This window comes from Adiantum capillus-veneris, chromosome 22, assembly GCF_014529385.1.
Source record: "Adiantum capillus-veneris isolate H3 chromosome 22, ASM1452938v2, whole genome shotgun sequence".
NCBI classification, from domain to species: Eukaryota; Viridiplantae; Streptophyta; class Polypodiopsida; order Polypodiales; family Pteridaceae; genus Adiantum; species Adiantum capillus-veneris.
In genome coordinates this window covers 88,654,091-88,672,873 of record NC_140952.1, presented here as the reverse complement: position 1 = coordinate 88,672,873, position 18,783 = coordinate 88,654,091, and the positions used below count along the sequence as shown (strand labels likewise).

The window sequence follows — 18,783 nt, the reverse complement described above, 5'->3', positions numbered from 1 at the left end:
TAATGCAAACTCACAGCCATGTAAGTCTAGTAAACAAAGTCACTCCTTAATAAGACAACCTACACGTATGCACATTCTTTGAAATTTTCATGAAAATTTTGCTTCCTCATTACCCACAAGGCCTTATCCATGAGTTTACTAGCCTTCTAAGACAACGGCCACCACCATCACCCGAAGCCATCAACTTGAGGCCTTAACAATGCCTACTAAGGTGACTCCCTCCACCTACAAAGGACGAATAAGGTAGTAGACCACATATAGACACATAATAAGCATAGCCATATTGGCTTATCTTTTTCATACATGTTCAATTTTACTTCTTTGATTTCTTATTTTTCCTTCCATCATAGCATAAGGAATTAGTGAGAAAAGGACTCAGAAAGAGAAGTTGAACGATAATTGTAGAGCACATTAGATGAGATCGACCATTAAGGGATGCATTTTATCTACTAAACTAGCTAGATTATGGACTTGAATTAACCAAAAGTGGCCAACCTATTATGGTTAGCAAAAATAGAGGTTCCTCAACATCATGTAAGCTAGACACAGCCAAAGCATAACAATCTGATGCATAAGGTGCACGGCGAGAGACTGAACGAGTGCGACTAGACAAAGGTGCGTCCAATTTACTGTCATGCAATGTATGCACGATCCATTTTGGCATACCTCTAACCTGCTCATTTTCAGCCCTTTCCTCATCAAGTACATCATGTACATCTGCATCAGTAATAGGCTGATCTATAATATTTTTAGAAACCCTCATAGGCTGTACATTTGCCTCATTGGAGTTTACATTCGAACTTCCACCACTAAAAAGAGGCAACAAAGTGTCATAAATGTCATGTGAGCTTACATTATTGTCTCTAGTAGATGACAGCAAGGGATGAACAGAATCTTCCACAAACACGACATCCTGTGAGACCAAGATACGCTTTGTTTGCAGATGACACAACCTATAACCTTTTCTTTTAGTACTATAACCGACAAAAATACATTAAACAGCCTTATCATCCATTTTTTGTGTTGTGTTTATGGCATCAAAGCATATGCCAAACATCCAAAAACACGCATTGCTCAATAGAAGGCTTTCTATCATGACATGCTTCATATGGAGTAATAGACCTGCAAAGCTTTTGTAGGACACATGTTAAGTACATAAGTGGCACACATGGTGGTCTCAAGAAAAACAGGAAAGTGACTCTTGCAACAGCAATGTGCACAATGCATCAAACTTGACAACTTCAGGATTTCCTTGGGTCATAAGTCTCCAAGTACTAGCAAAAGTCTGGTAAGAATCTGGCAAGGCATCAAGAACATCTGCACAAGGGAGCTGTCTGAAATGACTTCACTTGCAAAAATAAGTTGCTCATTGATATCCTTGACACCATCAAGGAAAGTGTCCATATCATCTTCCTCATGCATAATCTTTGACTCCGGCTCTTTATGCAATGCAATTTTAGCCTCATTGCGACTTGCATAAAGATCAGCCAGAATATCCCAAGCCTGTTTTGCAAATTTTGTTGAACGAATGTGAGGAGTAATAATGCGCTTCATAGACAACGCAATCAATACATGAACCTGTGCATCTTTTACATCCCAACGAGCTTGTTCTGCCGTAGGCAAAACAACTCTAACAGTAACAATCCATGCAACAAGACCTGCAACATCCTCAACATTGCCTACATCCTTAGAATCGGGATGTACATCAATGCCCTGCACAATATTCTAGAGACCCTTTGACACAAGAACAGGTTGTATCATGTAAGCCCACATATGGTAATTGTCCCCATCCAATCTGTCCTCAACAGCAAACATCTTGAACACGTGTGTGTTGTTGTCGGCCATGGCAAATGTCTGCACCTGATGTGAAAACTGCCCAAAAAAAGGAGAAACAAAACAAGAACAAAACGTGCTATATAGCACAAACCGTAGAAGATTGTAAGGACCTATTATGCAGAAAACGGCACTGACAAAAATTCTACACAAAATGACAAAATAGCTTGCGAAGTACTGCCTGTAGTGGGAACGAAGGCCGCAATGAGCCCAAAGCAAAATTCTTAGCAGTCCAAGCTCTTCAAGTTTCCCCAAAAAATTTGTCGACCTACGAATGCTCGCCAAAGCTCATAGAAATTGGAGAAAGTGAGCAGGCGTCTATTGGAGTTGCTAGCAACTAAGCCCGGGAGCGTGCAACCTGCTTTGATACCAATTGTTGGAATTAGGATTGCAGGAAAACACACACAGCTTGAAGAAGATGAAGGAAGCTCAAGGCACACAACAGAGAGTGTATGACTTAGTGTGCAATGGAAAGATAAGTTAGCCCTAGAGTGATGGGCGTATATACAATGCACGCAGGGAAAAACCTCCTAGTGAGGGAAAAAACGTTCCAGTGGTCCTTAGTGTGTTCACACGCATCACTACCACATGTATATGGTAACATTTGTTTCTTGAGAAAATGTAGTTGTTGCAAACATAAGTAGCCGGACACCATTCCACAATAGTATGCAACATTATTTGGTGCTTTAAAAGTGAATACTTTTCGCAAACGTGTAAAACATTGTATGCATGCAAATATCACTATGCTACAAAATGAAGACAAGAAACAATTAAAGAGACAAAGTTATGACTTCATTAAATGTGTTTATACATCAATGTCTTGTTCTTTACCCAACCGGTACGTACGCTTATAATCATCAGTTATGGAGTGAGAATCCTTATGTTGGGGTTCCATCATCATTTTGCATCATCAAAAGAATAGTTCTTAAACTTTTAACTAAATACTTACACAAATTTTTAACACTACAAGGAGGTTATCTTCATGTCACAAGATGAATTTTGGTAGGAGTATTTCGTCTACTTTATCAAATTCAGGAGGATCTTCATGTATGGGTTCTATAGGAGGGATTCCCTTATAACGCATTAATAAGCTAACATGGAAATCATTATGTATGCTTCAATTGGATGGAAGATTAAGCATGTAAGCCATATCATTAGTTTTTGCCCTAAATTTGAAATGGTCCATAATAACGATAAGCTAGCTTTGTGTAGAACTTTTGATGTCCGGTTTCTCCCATTGCCAGTTCTTACCACTAGTGTGTTGTAGTCAAGCCTTTGGAAACTTGAAGCCTTTGGAAACTTGAGCAAAACCCAATCATCATCCTTGAATGATTGGAGAGCATGACGGTTCTTATCTATAACTAGCTTGTGTTTATGTTGAGAATAGCTTATGGAATCCTTAACCTTTTGAAACGTATTCTGCAAATCATGCACATACTCATCAATAGTGAAGATCTTGTTATGTGTTCCCAAATGGGAGTAGATCTTCCTTCAACAATCTTGAATGGAGATTTTTTAGTAGAAATATGCATAGTGTTGTTGTATACATATTCTACAAGTGGTAGATACTTCTCCCACTGATTTCTTTGGCCTACTTCATTGACATAGTTTTTAAGTAAATCCAAAATAGTAGAATTAACCATTTTACTCTACCCATCTATCTGTGAGTGAGCAAAGGAAAAGTTTAATCTTGTACCTAGATTTTAAACAAACCTCTCCAAATGAGACTTGGCATACTGTTGGAATTAGGGTTGCAGAGAAACACACACAGCTTGGAGAAGACGAAGGATAGTGTTGGCAGTGTCCTGTCCAACACCCAAGTCAGCCATAAGGCGTCTGAGCCATACACACTCAACCGTAGCTGTGAAGACTGCCCTGTACTCAGCCTCACAACTCGAAGTGGCCACAGTAGGTTGCTTCTTGCTCAACCATGATATACATGAACTGCCAAGCATGAAACAAAAACCACTTGTGGACACTCGCGTGTCAAAACAACCAGCCCAATCTGAGTCCGAAAAAGCATGTAAGTCTGGCGGCAATGATCCCCCCTTGGGATAAAACAAGCCAAGATGTAAAGTGCCACTAAGGTAGCGGAAAATCCTCTTGACAACCTGCCAATGCTTAGACCCTGGGCTATGCATAAATCTGCTGACCTGCGAGACTGCAAATTGAATATCTGGCCTCGTGTTGCATACATAAATGAGGCAGCCAACAGCAGTTTGGTAAAGAGTGACATCAGCAGGATCGCCAGCATCATGTAGACTCAACTTCAAACCTGTTTCCATGGGAGTGGCAATAGGTTTGCAATCCTCAAGTCCAAACTTACATAGCAATGTCTCTATGTAACTTTTCTGACACAAGGCAATACCACCATCACACTGCTTAAACTGTATACCCAAGTAATGATGCAACAGCCCCAAATCTTTCATCTTGAAAGTAGCATTCAAATCAGCCTTAAATTCAGCAATATGTCTCTCATTTGGTCCAGTGATCAGCAAATCATCAACATAAAGAACCACAATGAGAAATACATCATCCTCACGCTTTACATACAATGTGCTTTCTGTTGGACTGTTACGAAAGCCTCGTTTAACCAAATGAGTGTCAGCTTTCTCATACCAAGCACGAGGAGATTGCTTCAACCCATACAAAGCCTTCTTACATTTGCACACTTTGTCCTCTTGTCCTTTTATGACAAAACCGCGAGGCTGCGTTACATAAACTTCCTCAAATATGTCACCATTCAAGAAAGCAGTAACAATGTCTGATTGATGTACATCCCAACCAAAATGAGCTGCCAATGCACATAGAAAACGCACAGTAGTCATACGACAAGTGGGAGCAAAAGTCTCTTCATAATCTATGCCTTTTTGTTGTGCATAACCCTTTGCAACAAGTCGAGCCTTATGGCGATCGATCTCACCATCCGGCTTGCGTTTCAACTTGTAAACCCACTTCGTACCAATGGCCTTTTTGCCAGGAGGCAAATCACATAAAGTCCATGTGTCATTCTCTATAAGTGCATCATATTCTGATTTCATGGCAGCAATCCAATTTTTTGAATTCTGTGCTTCATCAAAAGACAGAGGCTCCTCAACATCATGTAAACTAGACACAGCCAAAGCATAACAATCTGATGCATAAGATGCATGGCGAGAGCCTGAACGAGTACAACTAGATAAAGGTGCATCCAATTTACTGTCACGCAAAGTGTGCACCAGCCATTTTGGCATACCTCTAGCCTGCTCATTTTCAGCCCTTTCCTCATCAAGTACATCATGTACATCTGCATCAGTAATAGGCTGTTCTAAAACATTTTCAGAAACCCCCATAGGTTGTACATTTGCCTCATTGGAACTTACATTCGTATTTCCACCACTGAAAAGAGGCAACAAAGTGTCATAAATGTCCTGTGAGCTTACATTACTGTCTCTAGTACATGACAGCAAGGGTTGAACAGAATCTTCCACAAACACTACATCCCGTGAAACCAAAATACGTTTTGTTTGCGGATGATACAACCTGTAACCTTTGCTTTCAGCACTATAACCAACAAAAATACATTTGACAGCCTTATCATCCAATTTTCTGCGCTGCACTTGTGGCACCAAAGCATATGCCAAACAGCCAAAAACACGCATGTGCTCAATAGAAGGTTTTCTATCATGCCATGCTTCATATGGAGTAATAGACTGCAAAGCTTTCGTAGGACACCTGTTAAGTACATAAGTGGCACACATGATGGCTTCAAGCCAAAAAGAATGCGGCAAAGCTTGACTTTTGACCATACATCGTGCCATTTCCGTTAGTGACCTGTTTTTCCTCTCAGCAACACCATTTTGCTGAGGTGTATAAGGCACTGTACATTGGTGTTTTATCCCACGACTCGCCAGAAATGCATTAAATTCATGAGACATATACTCCCCCCCTCGATCGGAACGGAGGGTGCCCATAGTACATTTTGAGACATTTTCAGCCATAGCCAAAAATTGTTTGAAGCACATAAAAACTTCGGACTTTGCTTTAAGCGGAAATACCCATGCATGCCTGGAGTAATCATCAATGAAAGTCACGAAGTACAGGTAATTGCCCAAGGACGGAGTTTGCATGGGCCCACAAACATCACTATGCACAAGCTGCAACCTGCATGTGGCCCTAACTGAACCATCCTTTGGAAACTTAGAACGCTGCATTTTACCCAGAATACAGCCTTCACAAACATGTTTGATAGGTGCTTCAAGAGGCGGCAAAGAAGCAACCATATCAGATTTCTGCAAACGAAGCAAACTGGCAAAATTCAGATGACCAAAACGTGCATGCCAAAGTTTTGCATCTGAAATAGCCCTTTAATCTGCAACAGCATTTGCAAAATTTTTTCCACACTTGTCATACAAAGTGAGCTTATACAGCCCACGGCACAAAAGCCCAGATGCAACAATTTCATCACCAAAACTGAGATCATGAACTGTACATCTGTCATCCACAAATTTGACTACAAGTCCAAGTCTAGCAAGTGCGGATACAGACAATAGATTCTTCTTGATCCCAGGTACATAAAGTGCATCAACAAGTGTGAAGGAACTGCCATTAGCAGCAGTGAGCACAATCTTTCCAACTCCCTGAACTGGATAAGAGGCGTTGTTGGCACAAGTGACTGAATTCCCATGAGGGACAGACTCGAGAGAGGTAAACAATTCACGATGTGAGGTAATGTGCTTTGTAGCACCACTGTCGAAATACCACACATGTGAATCTGCAGCAACTGACAAGCATGCATCATGGACAGCAGGATTGTAAGTGCACTCTGCGCTAAAAGCCCATTCTGCATCAACATCAGCATCACAATCTCCTTTCACAGAAGACTCAACAATGGCTGCATTTGTAGTGGAACCAGCATTTGCAGTGGAACCACCCTCTTTCTTCTTAGCCTCTTTGGCCTTCAACTTAGGACACGACTTGATCAAGTGATCATTGGCTTTACAATAATGGCAACGCATCTTCTTTTTGCCCTTATCACCAGAATTGCCAGACGAAGCGCTGCCAGCAGAAGCATTAGGAACAGAATTTTTGCCACTCGCGGCAGAACCATAAGAAGTGGCTGCATTACTGTTACCACCCTTTCTTTGAGAAGCAATAAAAGCCTGTTCAACTGCACGCTGCCTAGTCCTGTTTTTTCTAGAAAGTGACTCTTGCAACAGCAATGTGCATAATGCATCAAACTTGACAACTTCAGGATTTCCTTGGGTCATCAGTCTCCAAGTACTAGCAAAAGTCTGGTAGGAATCTGGTAAGGCATCAAGAACAGTCTGCACAAGGGAACTGTCAGAAATGACTTCACCTGCAGAAATGAGTTGCTCATTGATATCCTTGACACTAGCAAGGAAAGTGTCCATATCATCTTCCTCATGCATAATCTTCGACTCTAGCTCTTTACGCAGCAAAGCAATTTTAGCCTCATTGCGGCTTGCATAAAGACCTGCTAGAATATCCCAAGCCTGTTTTGCAGATTTTGCTGAACGGATGTGAGGAATAATGGTGCGCTTCACAGACAACGCAATCAATGCATGAGCCTGCGCATCCTTAGCATCCCAACGAGCTTGTTCTGCTGTAGGCAAAACAACTCTAACAGCTGCAATCCTTGCAGCAAGACCTGCAACATCCTCAATATCGCCTACATCTTCAGAACCAGGACGTACATCAATGCCCTGCACAATGTTCCAGACACCTTTTGACACAAGAACGTGTTGCATCATATAAGCCCACATAGGGTAGTTGTCCCCATCCAACCTGTCCTCAGCAACAAACATCTTGAACACATCTGTGTTGTTGTTGTCAGCCATGGTAAATGTTGCACCTGATGTGAAAACTGCCCGAAAATAGGAGAAATGGAGCGGGAACAACTTGTGCTATATAGCACAAACCGTAGAAGACTATAAGGCACCTGTTATGCAGAAAACGGCACTGACAGAAAATCTGCACAAAATGACGAAATAACCTGTGCAGTACTGCCCGTAGTGGAAACGGAGGCCGAAATGAGCCCAAATCAAAATTCTGAGCAGACCGAGCTCTTCGAGCTCGCCCAAAATATTTGTCGACCTGCGAACGCTTGCCAAAGCTCACTGAAATCGGAGAAAGTGAGCCGGCGTGTGCTGGAGCAGCTGGCGACTAAGCCCGGGAGGACGTGACCTGCTCTGATACCAATTGTTGGAATTAGGGTTGCAGAGAAACACACACAGCTTGGAGAAGACGAAGGAAGCTCAAGGCATACAATAGAGAGTGTGTTACTTAGTGTGCAATGGAAAGATTGATAGCCCTAGAGTGATGGGCGTATATACAATGCACGGGGGAAAAAACCTCCTAAAGAGGGAAAAAATGCCCCGGCGGTCCTAGTGTGTTCACACACATCACTACCACATGTATATGGTAACACATACTTGGGTCTCTATTAGAGACAATAGAGAAGCAAATTATCCTTATGATGAGGTTTGATGGTCTTCTTGATATGTATGAAATGTGTTTGTTTCCTAAATCTTTCTACTATTGTCCCAATACCATTGTTGCAATAAAGAGACTTGGGTAAACCAAAGATAAAATACATAGTTATACTCTCATCAAGTATGGGCAATGGTAATAGTAGACTTGTTTGCTTACCTCTATCGTATTTCACTTTTTAGCACATCATACGTTGTGTTACATGCTCATGAATATCCTTTTCTATTGATGGCCAATCGAAATATGTCTCTATAGCATGAGTGGTAGTTGTTATTCCACGATGCCATACATAAGGAGGAGCATCCAATTCTTGTTGCATTACTTTTTTGCGTAAAGCTTGTGTAACACATGGTCTATTGCCATAGAGAAGAAATCCATCTTTTAATGTGAATGGATCGTTTGATCTTCCATTGTGTTACCATATACATGTGGTAGTGATGTGTGTGAACACACTAGGACCGCCGGGGCATTTTTTCCTTCTTTAGGAGGTTTTTCCCCTCGAGCATTGTATATACGCCCATCACTCTAGGGCTATCTATCTTTTCCATTGCACACTAAGTAACACACTCTCTATTGTGTGCCTTGAGATTCCTTCGTCTTCTCCAAGCTATGTGCGTTTCTCTGCAACCCTAATTCCAACAATCAATATCATAGCAGGTTATGTCCTCTCGGGCTTAGTTGACAGCTACTCCAGCACACGCCTACTCACTTTCTTTGATTTCAGTGAGCTTTGGCAAGCGTTCGCGGATTGACAAAAATTTCGGGGAAACTCGCAGAGCTCAGTCTGCTCAGATTTTTGATTCGGGCTCATTTCGACCTCCATTTCCACTACAGGTAGGTCTGCACAGGCAATTTCATCATTTTGTGCAGAATTTCTGTCAGTGCCGTTTTTTGCATAACAAGTGCCTTACAGTCTTCTACGGTTTGTGCTATATAGCACGTGTTGTTCCCGCTTCGTTTCTCCTATTTTCGTCCAGTTTTTACATCAAGTGCAGCATTTACCATGGCTAACAACAACACAGATGTCTTCAAGATGTTTGCTGCTGAGAACAAGTTGGATGGGGAGAATTACCCTATGTGGGCTTATATGATGCAACACGTTATTGTGTCAAAGAGCGTCTGGAATATTGTGCAGGGCATTGATGTACGTCCTGGTTCTGAGGATGTAGGCGATGTTGAGGATGTTGCAGGTCTTGCTGCAAGGATTGCTGCTATTAGAGTTGTTTTGCCTATGGCAGAACAAGCTCATTGGGATGTAAAGGATATGCAGGCTCATGCATTGATTGTGTTGTCTGTGAAGCACACCATTGTTCCTCACATCCGTTCAGCAAAATCTGCAAAACAGGCATGGGATATTCTAGCAGGTCTTTATGCAAGCCGCAATGAGGCTAAACTTGCTTTGTTGCATAAAGAGCTAGAGTCGAAGATTATGCATGAGGAAGATGATATGGACAATTTCCTTGCTAGTGTCAAGGATATCAATGAGTAACTTATTTCTGCATGTGAAGTCATTTCAGACAGTTCCATTGTGCAGACTGTTCTTGATGCCTTACCAGATTCTTACCAGACTTTTGCTAGTACTTGGAGACTTATGACCCAAGGAAATCGAGAAGTTGTCAAGTTTGATGCATCATGCACATTGTTGTTGCAAGAGTCACTTTCCAAAAAAAACAGGACTAGACAGCGTGCAGTTGAACAGGCTTTTATTGCTTCTCAAAGAAACAGTGGTAACAGCAATGCAGCCACTTCTTATGGTTCTGTTGCGAGTGGCAAAACTTATGTTCCCAATGCTTCTACTGGCAGCACTTCGTCTTGCAATTCGTGATAAGGGCAAAAAGAAAATGCGTTGCCATTATTGTAAAGCTAATGATCACTTGATCAAGCAGTGTCCTAATTTGAAGGCAAAAGAGGCTAAGAAGAAAGAGGGTGGTTCCATTGCAAATCCTGGTTCCACTACAAATGCAGCCATTGTTGAGTCTTATGTAAAAGGAGACTGTAATGCTGATGTTGATGCAGACTGGGATTTTAGCGTAGAGTGCACTTACAATCCTGATGTCCATGATGCATGCTTGTCAGTTGTTGCTGCAGATTGGCATGTGTGGTATTTCGATAGTGGTGCTACAAAGCACATTACCTCACATCGTGAATTGTTCACCTCTCTCGAGTCTATCCCTCATGGGAATTCAGTCACTTGTGCCAACAATGCATGTTATCCGATTCAGGGAGTTGGAAAGATTGTGCTTACTGCTGCTAATGGCAGTTCTTTCACACTTGTTGATGCACTTTATGTACTTGGGATCAAGAAGAATCTCTTGTATGTATCCGCACTTGCTAGACTTGGACTTGTAGTCAAATTTATGAATGACAGATGTACAGTTCATGATCTCAATTTTGGTGATGAAATTATTGCATCTGGCCTTTTGTGCCGTGGACTGTATAAGCTCCCTTTGTATGACAAGTGTGGACAAAATTTTGCAAATGCTGTTGCAAATTCAAGGGCTATTTCAGATGCAAAACTTTGGCATGCACGTTTTGGTCATCTGAATTTTGCCAGTTTGCTGCGTTTGCAGAAATCTGATATAGTTTCTTCTTTGCCGCCTCTTGAAGCACCTATCAAACATGTTTGTGAAGGTTGTATTTTGGGTAAAATGCAGCGTTCTAAGTTTCCTAAGGATGGTTCAGTTAGGGCCACATGCAGGTTGCACCTTGTGCATAGTGATGTTTGTGGGCCCATGCAAACTCCGTCCTTGGGCAATTACCTATACTTCGTGACTTTCATTGATGATTACTCCAAGCATCCATGGGTATTTCCGCTTAAAGCGAAGCCCGAAGTTTTTATGTGCTTCAAACAATTTCTGGCTATGGTTGAAAATGTATCGAAATGTACTATGGGCACCCTCCGTTCTGATTGAGGGGGGGAGTATGTGTCTCATGAATTTAATGCATTTCTGGCTAGTCGTGGGATAAAACACCAATATACAGTGCCTTATACACCTCAGCAAAATGGTGTTGCTGAGAGGAAAAACAGGTCACTTACGGAAATGGCACGATGTATGGTCAAAAGTCAAGCTTTGCCGCATTCTTTTTGGCTTGAGGCCATCATGTGTGCCACTTATGTACTTAACAAGTGTCCTACGAAATCTTTGCAGTCTATTACTCCATATGAAGCATGGCATGATAGAAAGCCTTCTATTGAGCACATGCGTGTTTTTGGTTGTTTGGCATATGCTTTGGTGCCACAAACACAGCGTAGAAAATTGGATGATAAGGCTGTCAAATATATTTTTGTTGGTTATTGTGCTGAAAGCAAAGGTTACAGGTTGTATCATCCACAAACAAAACGAATTCTAGTTTCACGGGATGTAGTGTTTGTGGAAGATTATGTTCAGTCCTTGTTGTCATGTACTAGAGACAGTAATGTAAGCTCACAGGACATTTATGACACTTTGTTGCCTCTTTTCAGTGGTGGAAATACAAATGTAAGTTCCAATGAGGCAAATGTACAACCTATGGGGGGTTTCTGAAAATGTTACAGATCAACCTATTACTGATGCAGATGTACATGATGTACTTGATGAGGAAAGGGTTGAAAATGAGCAGGCTAGAGGTATGCCAAAATGGCTGGTGCACACTTTGCGTGATAGTAAATTGGATGCACCTTTGTCTAGTCGTACTCGTTCAGGCTCTCACCATGCATCTTATGCATCAGATTCTTATGCTTTGGTTGCGTCTAGCTTACATGATGTTGAGGAGCCTCTGTCTTTTGATGAAGCACAGAATTCAAAAAATTGAATGGCTACCATGGAGTTTTACCAAACACCGAGCAAAGTTTTCCGAGCAACCTATAGTCCGAGCGAGTTTGTTAGTTGGTGAGCCTCCTATATAATACCATAATGCTTTTACACTTCCCATCAGCCTATGTAAACATTTTGTTGGTAAGTTCACATAAGACCTCCCTCTAAGTCCAAGCCTCTTGCAACATTTGTAGTTCATGACGTCTTACCTTTGGAAGATTGTGAGCTACAATTAGTCCTACACATCGTTAACAAAAAATTGAGATGTTTGTATTTCTAACAAGCTAAACTTGAGAAATCCAAAGGCTAGATTTTGGGCTTAATTTCGATTAAGAAAACATTCAAATTTTACAAGTGTTAGTGTAAAAGTCATCTAATGCTTTAAATTTAACCTTAAATTGGGAGGATTTGAAACAGTATTTATAAAAGCTCGTGGTATACCTTATTTTTAATGGCCTCAATTGAGAAATCCCGGCTCCACTTGAGCTTGCCCTTGAGAAAAGTGCTAAAACTGAACGAGTTTTAGTGTAAAAACGAGAAAATGCTTCAAATTTTAACTTAAAACTTGGATCTTTTCAAGAGTGCCTTTTCTATATCAATGGGGAACGTGCCTTCTTTTGACCCTACAATTTTGAAGTATGCCCATTTTCACATTGGTTCATTTTTTCTTTTGGAAAATTTCTAGAACCGACGCGCTCTGCTAGAGTGAGAGCACGTGATAGAGAGAGACAGAGAGAGAGGGAGGGAGAAAGGGAGTGTGTGTGTGTGTGTGTGTGATAATTTCAGCATGACTCGAAAAAGCTAGGTCTAGTTTATCCAAAGCCTCCTCAAGCATGCTTGGGGGGGGGGGGGGGGGGGGATCTCAAAAATAAGGGAGAAGTTTAGTGAAACCTTCTCAAAATTTTCCCCAGAGGCTTTAACCGTGTTCACTTCAGTTGCAAAAGGAAAAGAATAAGCTCTATTTATCTTGAGCATGCTTATATATATATATATATATATATAAGGAGTGCAAGACTCAACGAGACTCCATATTCAAATGTTTTTTCAAAGTAATTGTCCAATGGCAAGAGGCTCGACAAATTAGAATGCTTTAGAATCCTTCAATCTAGATAACATACACTCTGTGTGTGCATGTGTGTTTTCTCATGTGCCTCGAGAGGCGTTCACAAGATGCAGTGGCAACAAATCTGCACATTAACAACTTCGACAGAACATGAGGCGATGTCCCCCTCACAAAAAAAACAACTTTTCCAAGTTCCATCCTCTAGTTTGAATAAACCTGCTTGTGTCAAGGTGTGTGGCTTTACTTCTATTAGTTTTCGTCCTCGAACCTTAATTCAAAAACGTTCTTTTATTCTTTTATGCTAGGCGTATTGAGTTACTACCCCCCCTGTGTGAATAGGAGAGTGGAATGTAGTGTTCGAGAAAATTCTACCTCAGCTTAGCCTTATAATACAGAAGGAGAAAATCCACTTGAAAAGTTTAAGAAAATAGAGTTAAATTGCAAAAAATATAGGTTAAGTTTACTCAATGGATCTACCCGAACACTCGTGGAATGCAAGGATAGGGAACCTCGTTTGAAACTGGCTCTCCTTGGACTGAGGTTTGGCGGCCTCCACATGCGTTGCCAACTTTCCAACACACCCGTGTTGTAGCTCATCTTCCCTAGCGATTTGTATTCGACAGCGTTTCTATTGCGACACATGGCTGCCATCTAAACTGCCTTCAAGGGTGCACGCTGGTGTGTGTGTGTGTGTGTGTGTGTGTGTGTGTGTGTGTGTGTGTGTGTGTGTGTGTGTGTGTGTGTGTGTGTGTGTGAGAGAGAGAGAGAGAGAGAGAGAGAGAGAGACTCTCATCCCCGATGGTTTCTATTCGGCAGCGTTTCTATTGTGACATCTACCTGCCATCTAACTGCCTTCAAGGGTGCACGTCGACGTGTGGTGCTAGAGAGAGAGAGAGTCTCACGGCGGATTGTGTATTTGGCAACGTTTTTGCCGCAACACCTGGTTGCCATCTAAATTGCATTCACGAATGCACGTCGGCGTGCAGCGGTAGAGAGAGAGAAAGAACGGAGGAGGCGACATTGGGCAAGCAGAAGCAGAAGAAATGGAGCAAGGGAAAGCAAAAGGAGAAGGTCCACAATATTATGATTTTGTTTGATGAGATTACTTATGATAAGCTTCTTTTTGAGGTTCCGAAGTACAAATCTATTATCCCATCCATCCTCTCAGATTGACTAAGGATGAATGGGTCACTTTCTTGCAAAGCTATTAGGGACTTGATGGCCATAGGCACCATATTTACGCTTGTAGTTGCTCATCAGTGTTCAAGAAAAATCATTTTTTGAAACATACAAAATTCCTTTCCTTGAATTTGCCAAGAGATTTTAGAAAATTAGGTTATCTTTTTGGGTTTTTGCACTATCTTTCTCTATTTTGAGGCGGAATTTCTCCTTGTCCTCTTGCTCTCAACCGGCATTTTTGAATTTGAAGACGGCACGATATTAAGCTGAGACGCATTTTTCCGAATCAACGAGGAGAGTTGAACTCAAGACCTTTTATTCAAGAGGGAAATGGCATAACCAATCTATCACACTTGGGTGATTGAAATGCTAAAAAGAAGAGAATTTTAATGTCGTAGGAAACTATCCCAAGAGATCTTAAGACGAGGAGAGTTGAATCTGCGATTCTGCATTGAACTGCCATAAAATGAGAGAGAGAGAGAGAGAGAGAGAGAGAGAGAGAGAGAGAGAGAGAGAGAGAGAGAGAGCCTGCCCTTGAACTGCCGTAAAGAGCGCGCGCCGGCGCGCGGTCCTAGAGAGAGAGAGAGAGAGCACGTGATGGAGATTAAGTCTTGCTGACAGCGGCGGTGAAGAGCAGGCTGCAGATCAGCCCACGCCATCTCATTTGCCCTTTTCCCTTTTGACTTCTGCAGGACGTACGGCCCTTTGCTTTTATTGAGTCTTCCTGCGCAATGAATGGCTGATGTTCAGTGGCCAATTGCTTGTGATCAAGGTAAGAATACCAATTACATTGGCCTTATGATGAATGGACATCATTAATTGTGAGGCTTATAAGCTTTACTTGATATGCTCTGTAACAGGTTCGGGAGAATTTGATAATGTCCTTGAATGATATCATTACATGGGTTCTAAATCCGTACATGCATTGACATGGTGTAGGTCAGGCGGATGGCCGGACAATTTGCAAATCCGAGATCACAGGACCTGGAAGAAAAAGATGGGGTGAAGCTGCCAAGCTACAGAGTGGACATTATCAATGGAGATTATTTTGATGAGAAGTCCAGGTACCCGGACCCGGATCGTATGATCAGAGCCTACAGTCGGGCAGATGCATCACTCAATTTGCTTCGGTCTTTCTCAACTGCTGGCTATATTGCTACCATGCAAAGAGTGACCCACTGGAACCTTGATTTCACCTCTCACAGTAGTGAGCAAGGCAGCAGGTCATCACCTAAAATTTCAATGACTGTTGCTGCATTCCTATTACCTATATTTTGAGCTCATCAGCAAAATGTTCCCTCTCTCTCTCTCTCTCTCTCTCTCTCTCTCTCTCTCTCTCTCTCTCTCTCTCTCTCTCTCTCTCTCTCTCTCTCTCTCTCTCTCTCTCTCTCTCTCTCTCTCTCTCTCTCTCTCTCTCTCTCTCTCTCTCTCTCTCTCTGTCTCTCTCTCTCTCTCTATCTATCTGCTTGCAGGTACCGGGAACTGTTGAAGCGGGTGGACGAGGCCCTAGGCTTCATGGGGGCCGTTGGCGGGCTAACGCTGGACCACCCGCTCATGACCAGCACTGACTTCTGGATGTCGCACGAGTGCTTGCTGCTGCCCTTTGAGCAGGCACTAACGCGACTGGACTCCACGATGGGTCGCTGCTACGATTGCTCTTGCCACCTTCACTTGCTTTTTCAAGTCTGAATCTCTGAGGACCTCCCGTTCGATAGTTCGCTGCTTGCAACCAACGAGTATGATTCAGATTGGTAGTGTAGATACGTTGATGTATCTCATTAATCTGGCATCAAACATGAGGGTCTGATAAACAAAAGCATATGCAACTTATTTACCAGGCAATACAGAATAAAGAAGTGCATTCAAGCCAGGATTAAGCTTTTGCACTTGGTTGTAGAGCCAATGGTGGGGACATGTAGCTGGACACTAATAGTGCATCGATAACTGACTAAGATCCCTCATGAGTCACGAGTCACCGAGATCAAGAAATTGCACAGCTAATTTGTAGGGTCAATCTCTTCGTGAGCCATCTCAAGCATGCACGTGTTCTATGTGGCACCAGGCACATGTCTCTTGAATTTAGAGGGATCTCTCTCTCTCCTCTCTCTCTCTCTCTCTCTCTCTCTCTCTCTCTCTCTCTCTCTGTGTCTCACACACACACACACACGTTCATGACCTACTACTGCAAATATGACAAAGGCATCAAACGAAAGCTCGATGCAAATCAAAGATTGTTTACCTATTCTACAGGCATGGTCAAGTTGTGCATCTTGAGCCCTTTATCAATCTCCAAATTGGAGGAAAGTTTAAGCTAAAAGTAGACTACGAGTTGGAATTACAACATTCTAACTAGATTTTGAGCATGGTTTGAAGAATAAGAGAACTAGGAAATGCTTCAAATTTTGACCTAAGAGTCTATTAGTTTTTAGTATGCCCTTATTTTGTTCAATTACAAAAGTGTGTTTTGGGCAAGCCTTGGCTGGGACACCATCTGAAAACACTGTTATTAGTATGTGTCCATGCGATTTTATTTAAGAGGGTCATGTTCAAGAAAGTCCGTTATTCTCTTTTTCCTAAACCATTGCGCTTCCTCCTTGTAAACATGCAAACCAGAAGTACAAGTGAAAATCTACAAATTTGTAGGATTTTTTAACTATTTTTTATATATTTTATCGATTTGTTTTTCCTTTCCAAATGTTTGTAGTCCAGTAATCTTGATCTTCAATCAGCCCAAGGTTAAGCTGAGGCAGACCTTTCCCAAACATGGACCCAATAGAGGTGTGACATTGGCGGTAGGAGGACTACCGGCATTTGTAGACTTCGCACAAAAATGCATGGCCTAGCTAAGTTTACAAACGGATGGCATTTGTGTGCGAGGGCTACAAAGGCCGATAGTCCCCCTACCTCTCCAGTGTCAAACCTAGCTAGCTAAGCAAAGACAAGACAATAGAAGCACATGAGGTTGCCATACTTCACAATGTGGGAATAATAGGGGGAGGAATGATGGCTTCTTGTGACAAAATTACTCACCCTATTAGTTGAGGAAACAATCTTGCACCCATACCAAACCTAGTTGTGTCAATCCAGTAGAATGTTATGATGTTGAACAAAATAGAAAAACCAAGAGAATGAGGAGCTCTTTTACAAGAGAATTGTCAAAACCGTTTTGTTTTTGTTAGTGTGGATCTAGCCTTGTGTTCTAATACAAATTTTTTTCTTTATAGCTATTTTCCATGGGCCCGACATTTTTAACTACACCTAAAATAGGAAAAGCTATTCTTTTTTATGGGAGCGTTCTAGCACTACTCTAAGAAAGGGGTTTCTAGCTTTACACAATTCGAATTGGTCTAAAATTGAGAAAGAGGTCTCTAGAATGGACAAAATTAAAAGTGTTTGTAAAACTCATGCTTGTGCAAAATTGCTAGTATCTTTATAATTGTTTATTTTATTCCTTATACTATTATAGTCCATAGTAAATATTTCTATTTTACAACCATCACTAGCTCATTATACTTGCATATTAGAGGACTTGCAACTCATAGACAGTCGTCCTGAAGTTCCATACATTGTAATAGCACTATATATCTTTCTATTGACATGTCACAATATTTCAATTTTGAGCATTGCTAGCTTAGTGTGTACTTTTTAGTGATTGTATATATATATATATATATATATATATATATAAGCTATAACAAAATATTGAAATCATGTGAAAAGCTCCCTTGGTTTGTGTACTCAAAATTAAGAGAGCTCCTTGCTTTTTTGTTATTGTAACTTGCTCTTTTGCTCGGTTTAGAAATTGCTCGGAAAATTTTGCTCAAAGTTAGGGATCCCTCGCTGCCATGCAATCAGAATATGATGCACTTATAGAAAATGACACATGGACTTTATGTGATTTGCCTCCTCGCAAAAAGGCCATTGGTACGAAGTGGGTTTACAAGTTGAAATGCAAGCCGGATTATGAGATCGATCGCCATAAGGCTCGACTTGTTGCAAAGGGTTATGCACAGCAAAAAGGCATAGATTATGAAGAGACTTTTGCTCCCACTTGTCGTATGACTACTGTGCGTTTTCTATGTGCATTGGCATCTCATTTTGGTTGGGATGTACATCAATCAGACATTGTTACTGCTTTCTTGAATGGTGACATATTTGAGGAAGTTTATGTAACGCAGCCTCGCGGTTTTGTCATAAAAGGACAAGAGGACAAAGTGTGCAGATGTAAGAAGGCTTTGTATGGTTTGAAGCAATCTCCTCGTGCTTGGTATGAGAAAGCTGATACTCATTTGGTCAAACGAGGCTTTCGTAACAGTCCAACAGAAAGCACATTGTATGTAAGTGTGAGGGTGATGTACTTCTCATTGTGGTTCTTTATGTCGATGATTTGCTAATCACTGGACCAAATGAGAGACATATTGT

At 41.5% G+C, this 18,783-nt stretch overlaps 2 protein-coding genes across 2 annotated transcripts in view; one reads left to right on the top strand and one right to left on the bottom strand.

Moving 5' to 3' along the window:
* Window positions 1-1,084: 1,084 nt before the first annotated feature.
* Window positions 1,085-18,783, bottom strand: part of LOC147429757 (uncharacterized) — a 33,007-nt gene continuing 15,308 nt past the window's right edge. The window contains exon 6 of the mRNA XM_086495998.1: window positions 1,085-2,191. The gene's annotated coding sequence lies outside the window, so the exon portion shown is untranslated. The remainder of the gene's footprint in view (window positions 2,192-18,783) is intronic.
* On the top strand, window positions 15,053-15,664 carry LOC147429758 (phospho-2-dehydro-3-deoxyheptonate aldolase 2, chloroplastic-like). Its single transcript, XM_086495957.1, has 2 exons — window positions 15,053-15,133; window positions 15,301-15,664. The coding sequence occupies exons 1-2, from the start codon at window positions 15,104-15,106 to the stop codon at window positions 15,637-15,639; spliced, it is 369 nt and encodes a 122-aa protein (XP_086352083.1). The 5' UTR covers window positions 15,053-15,103; the 3' UTR covers window positions 15,640-15,664.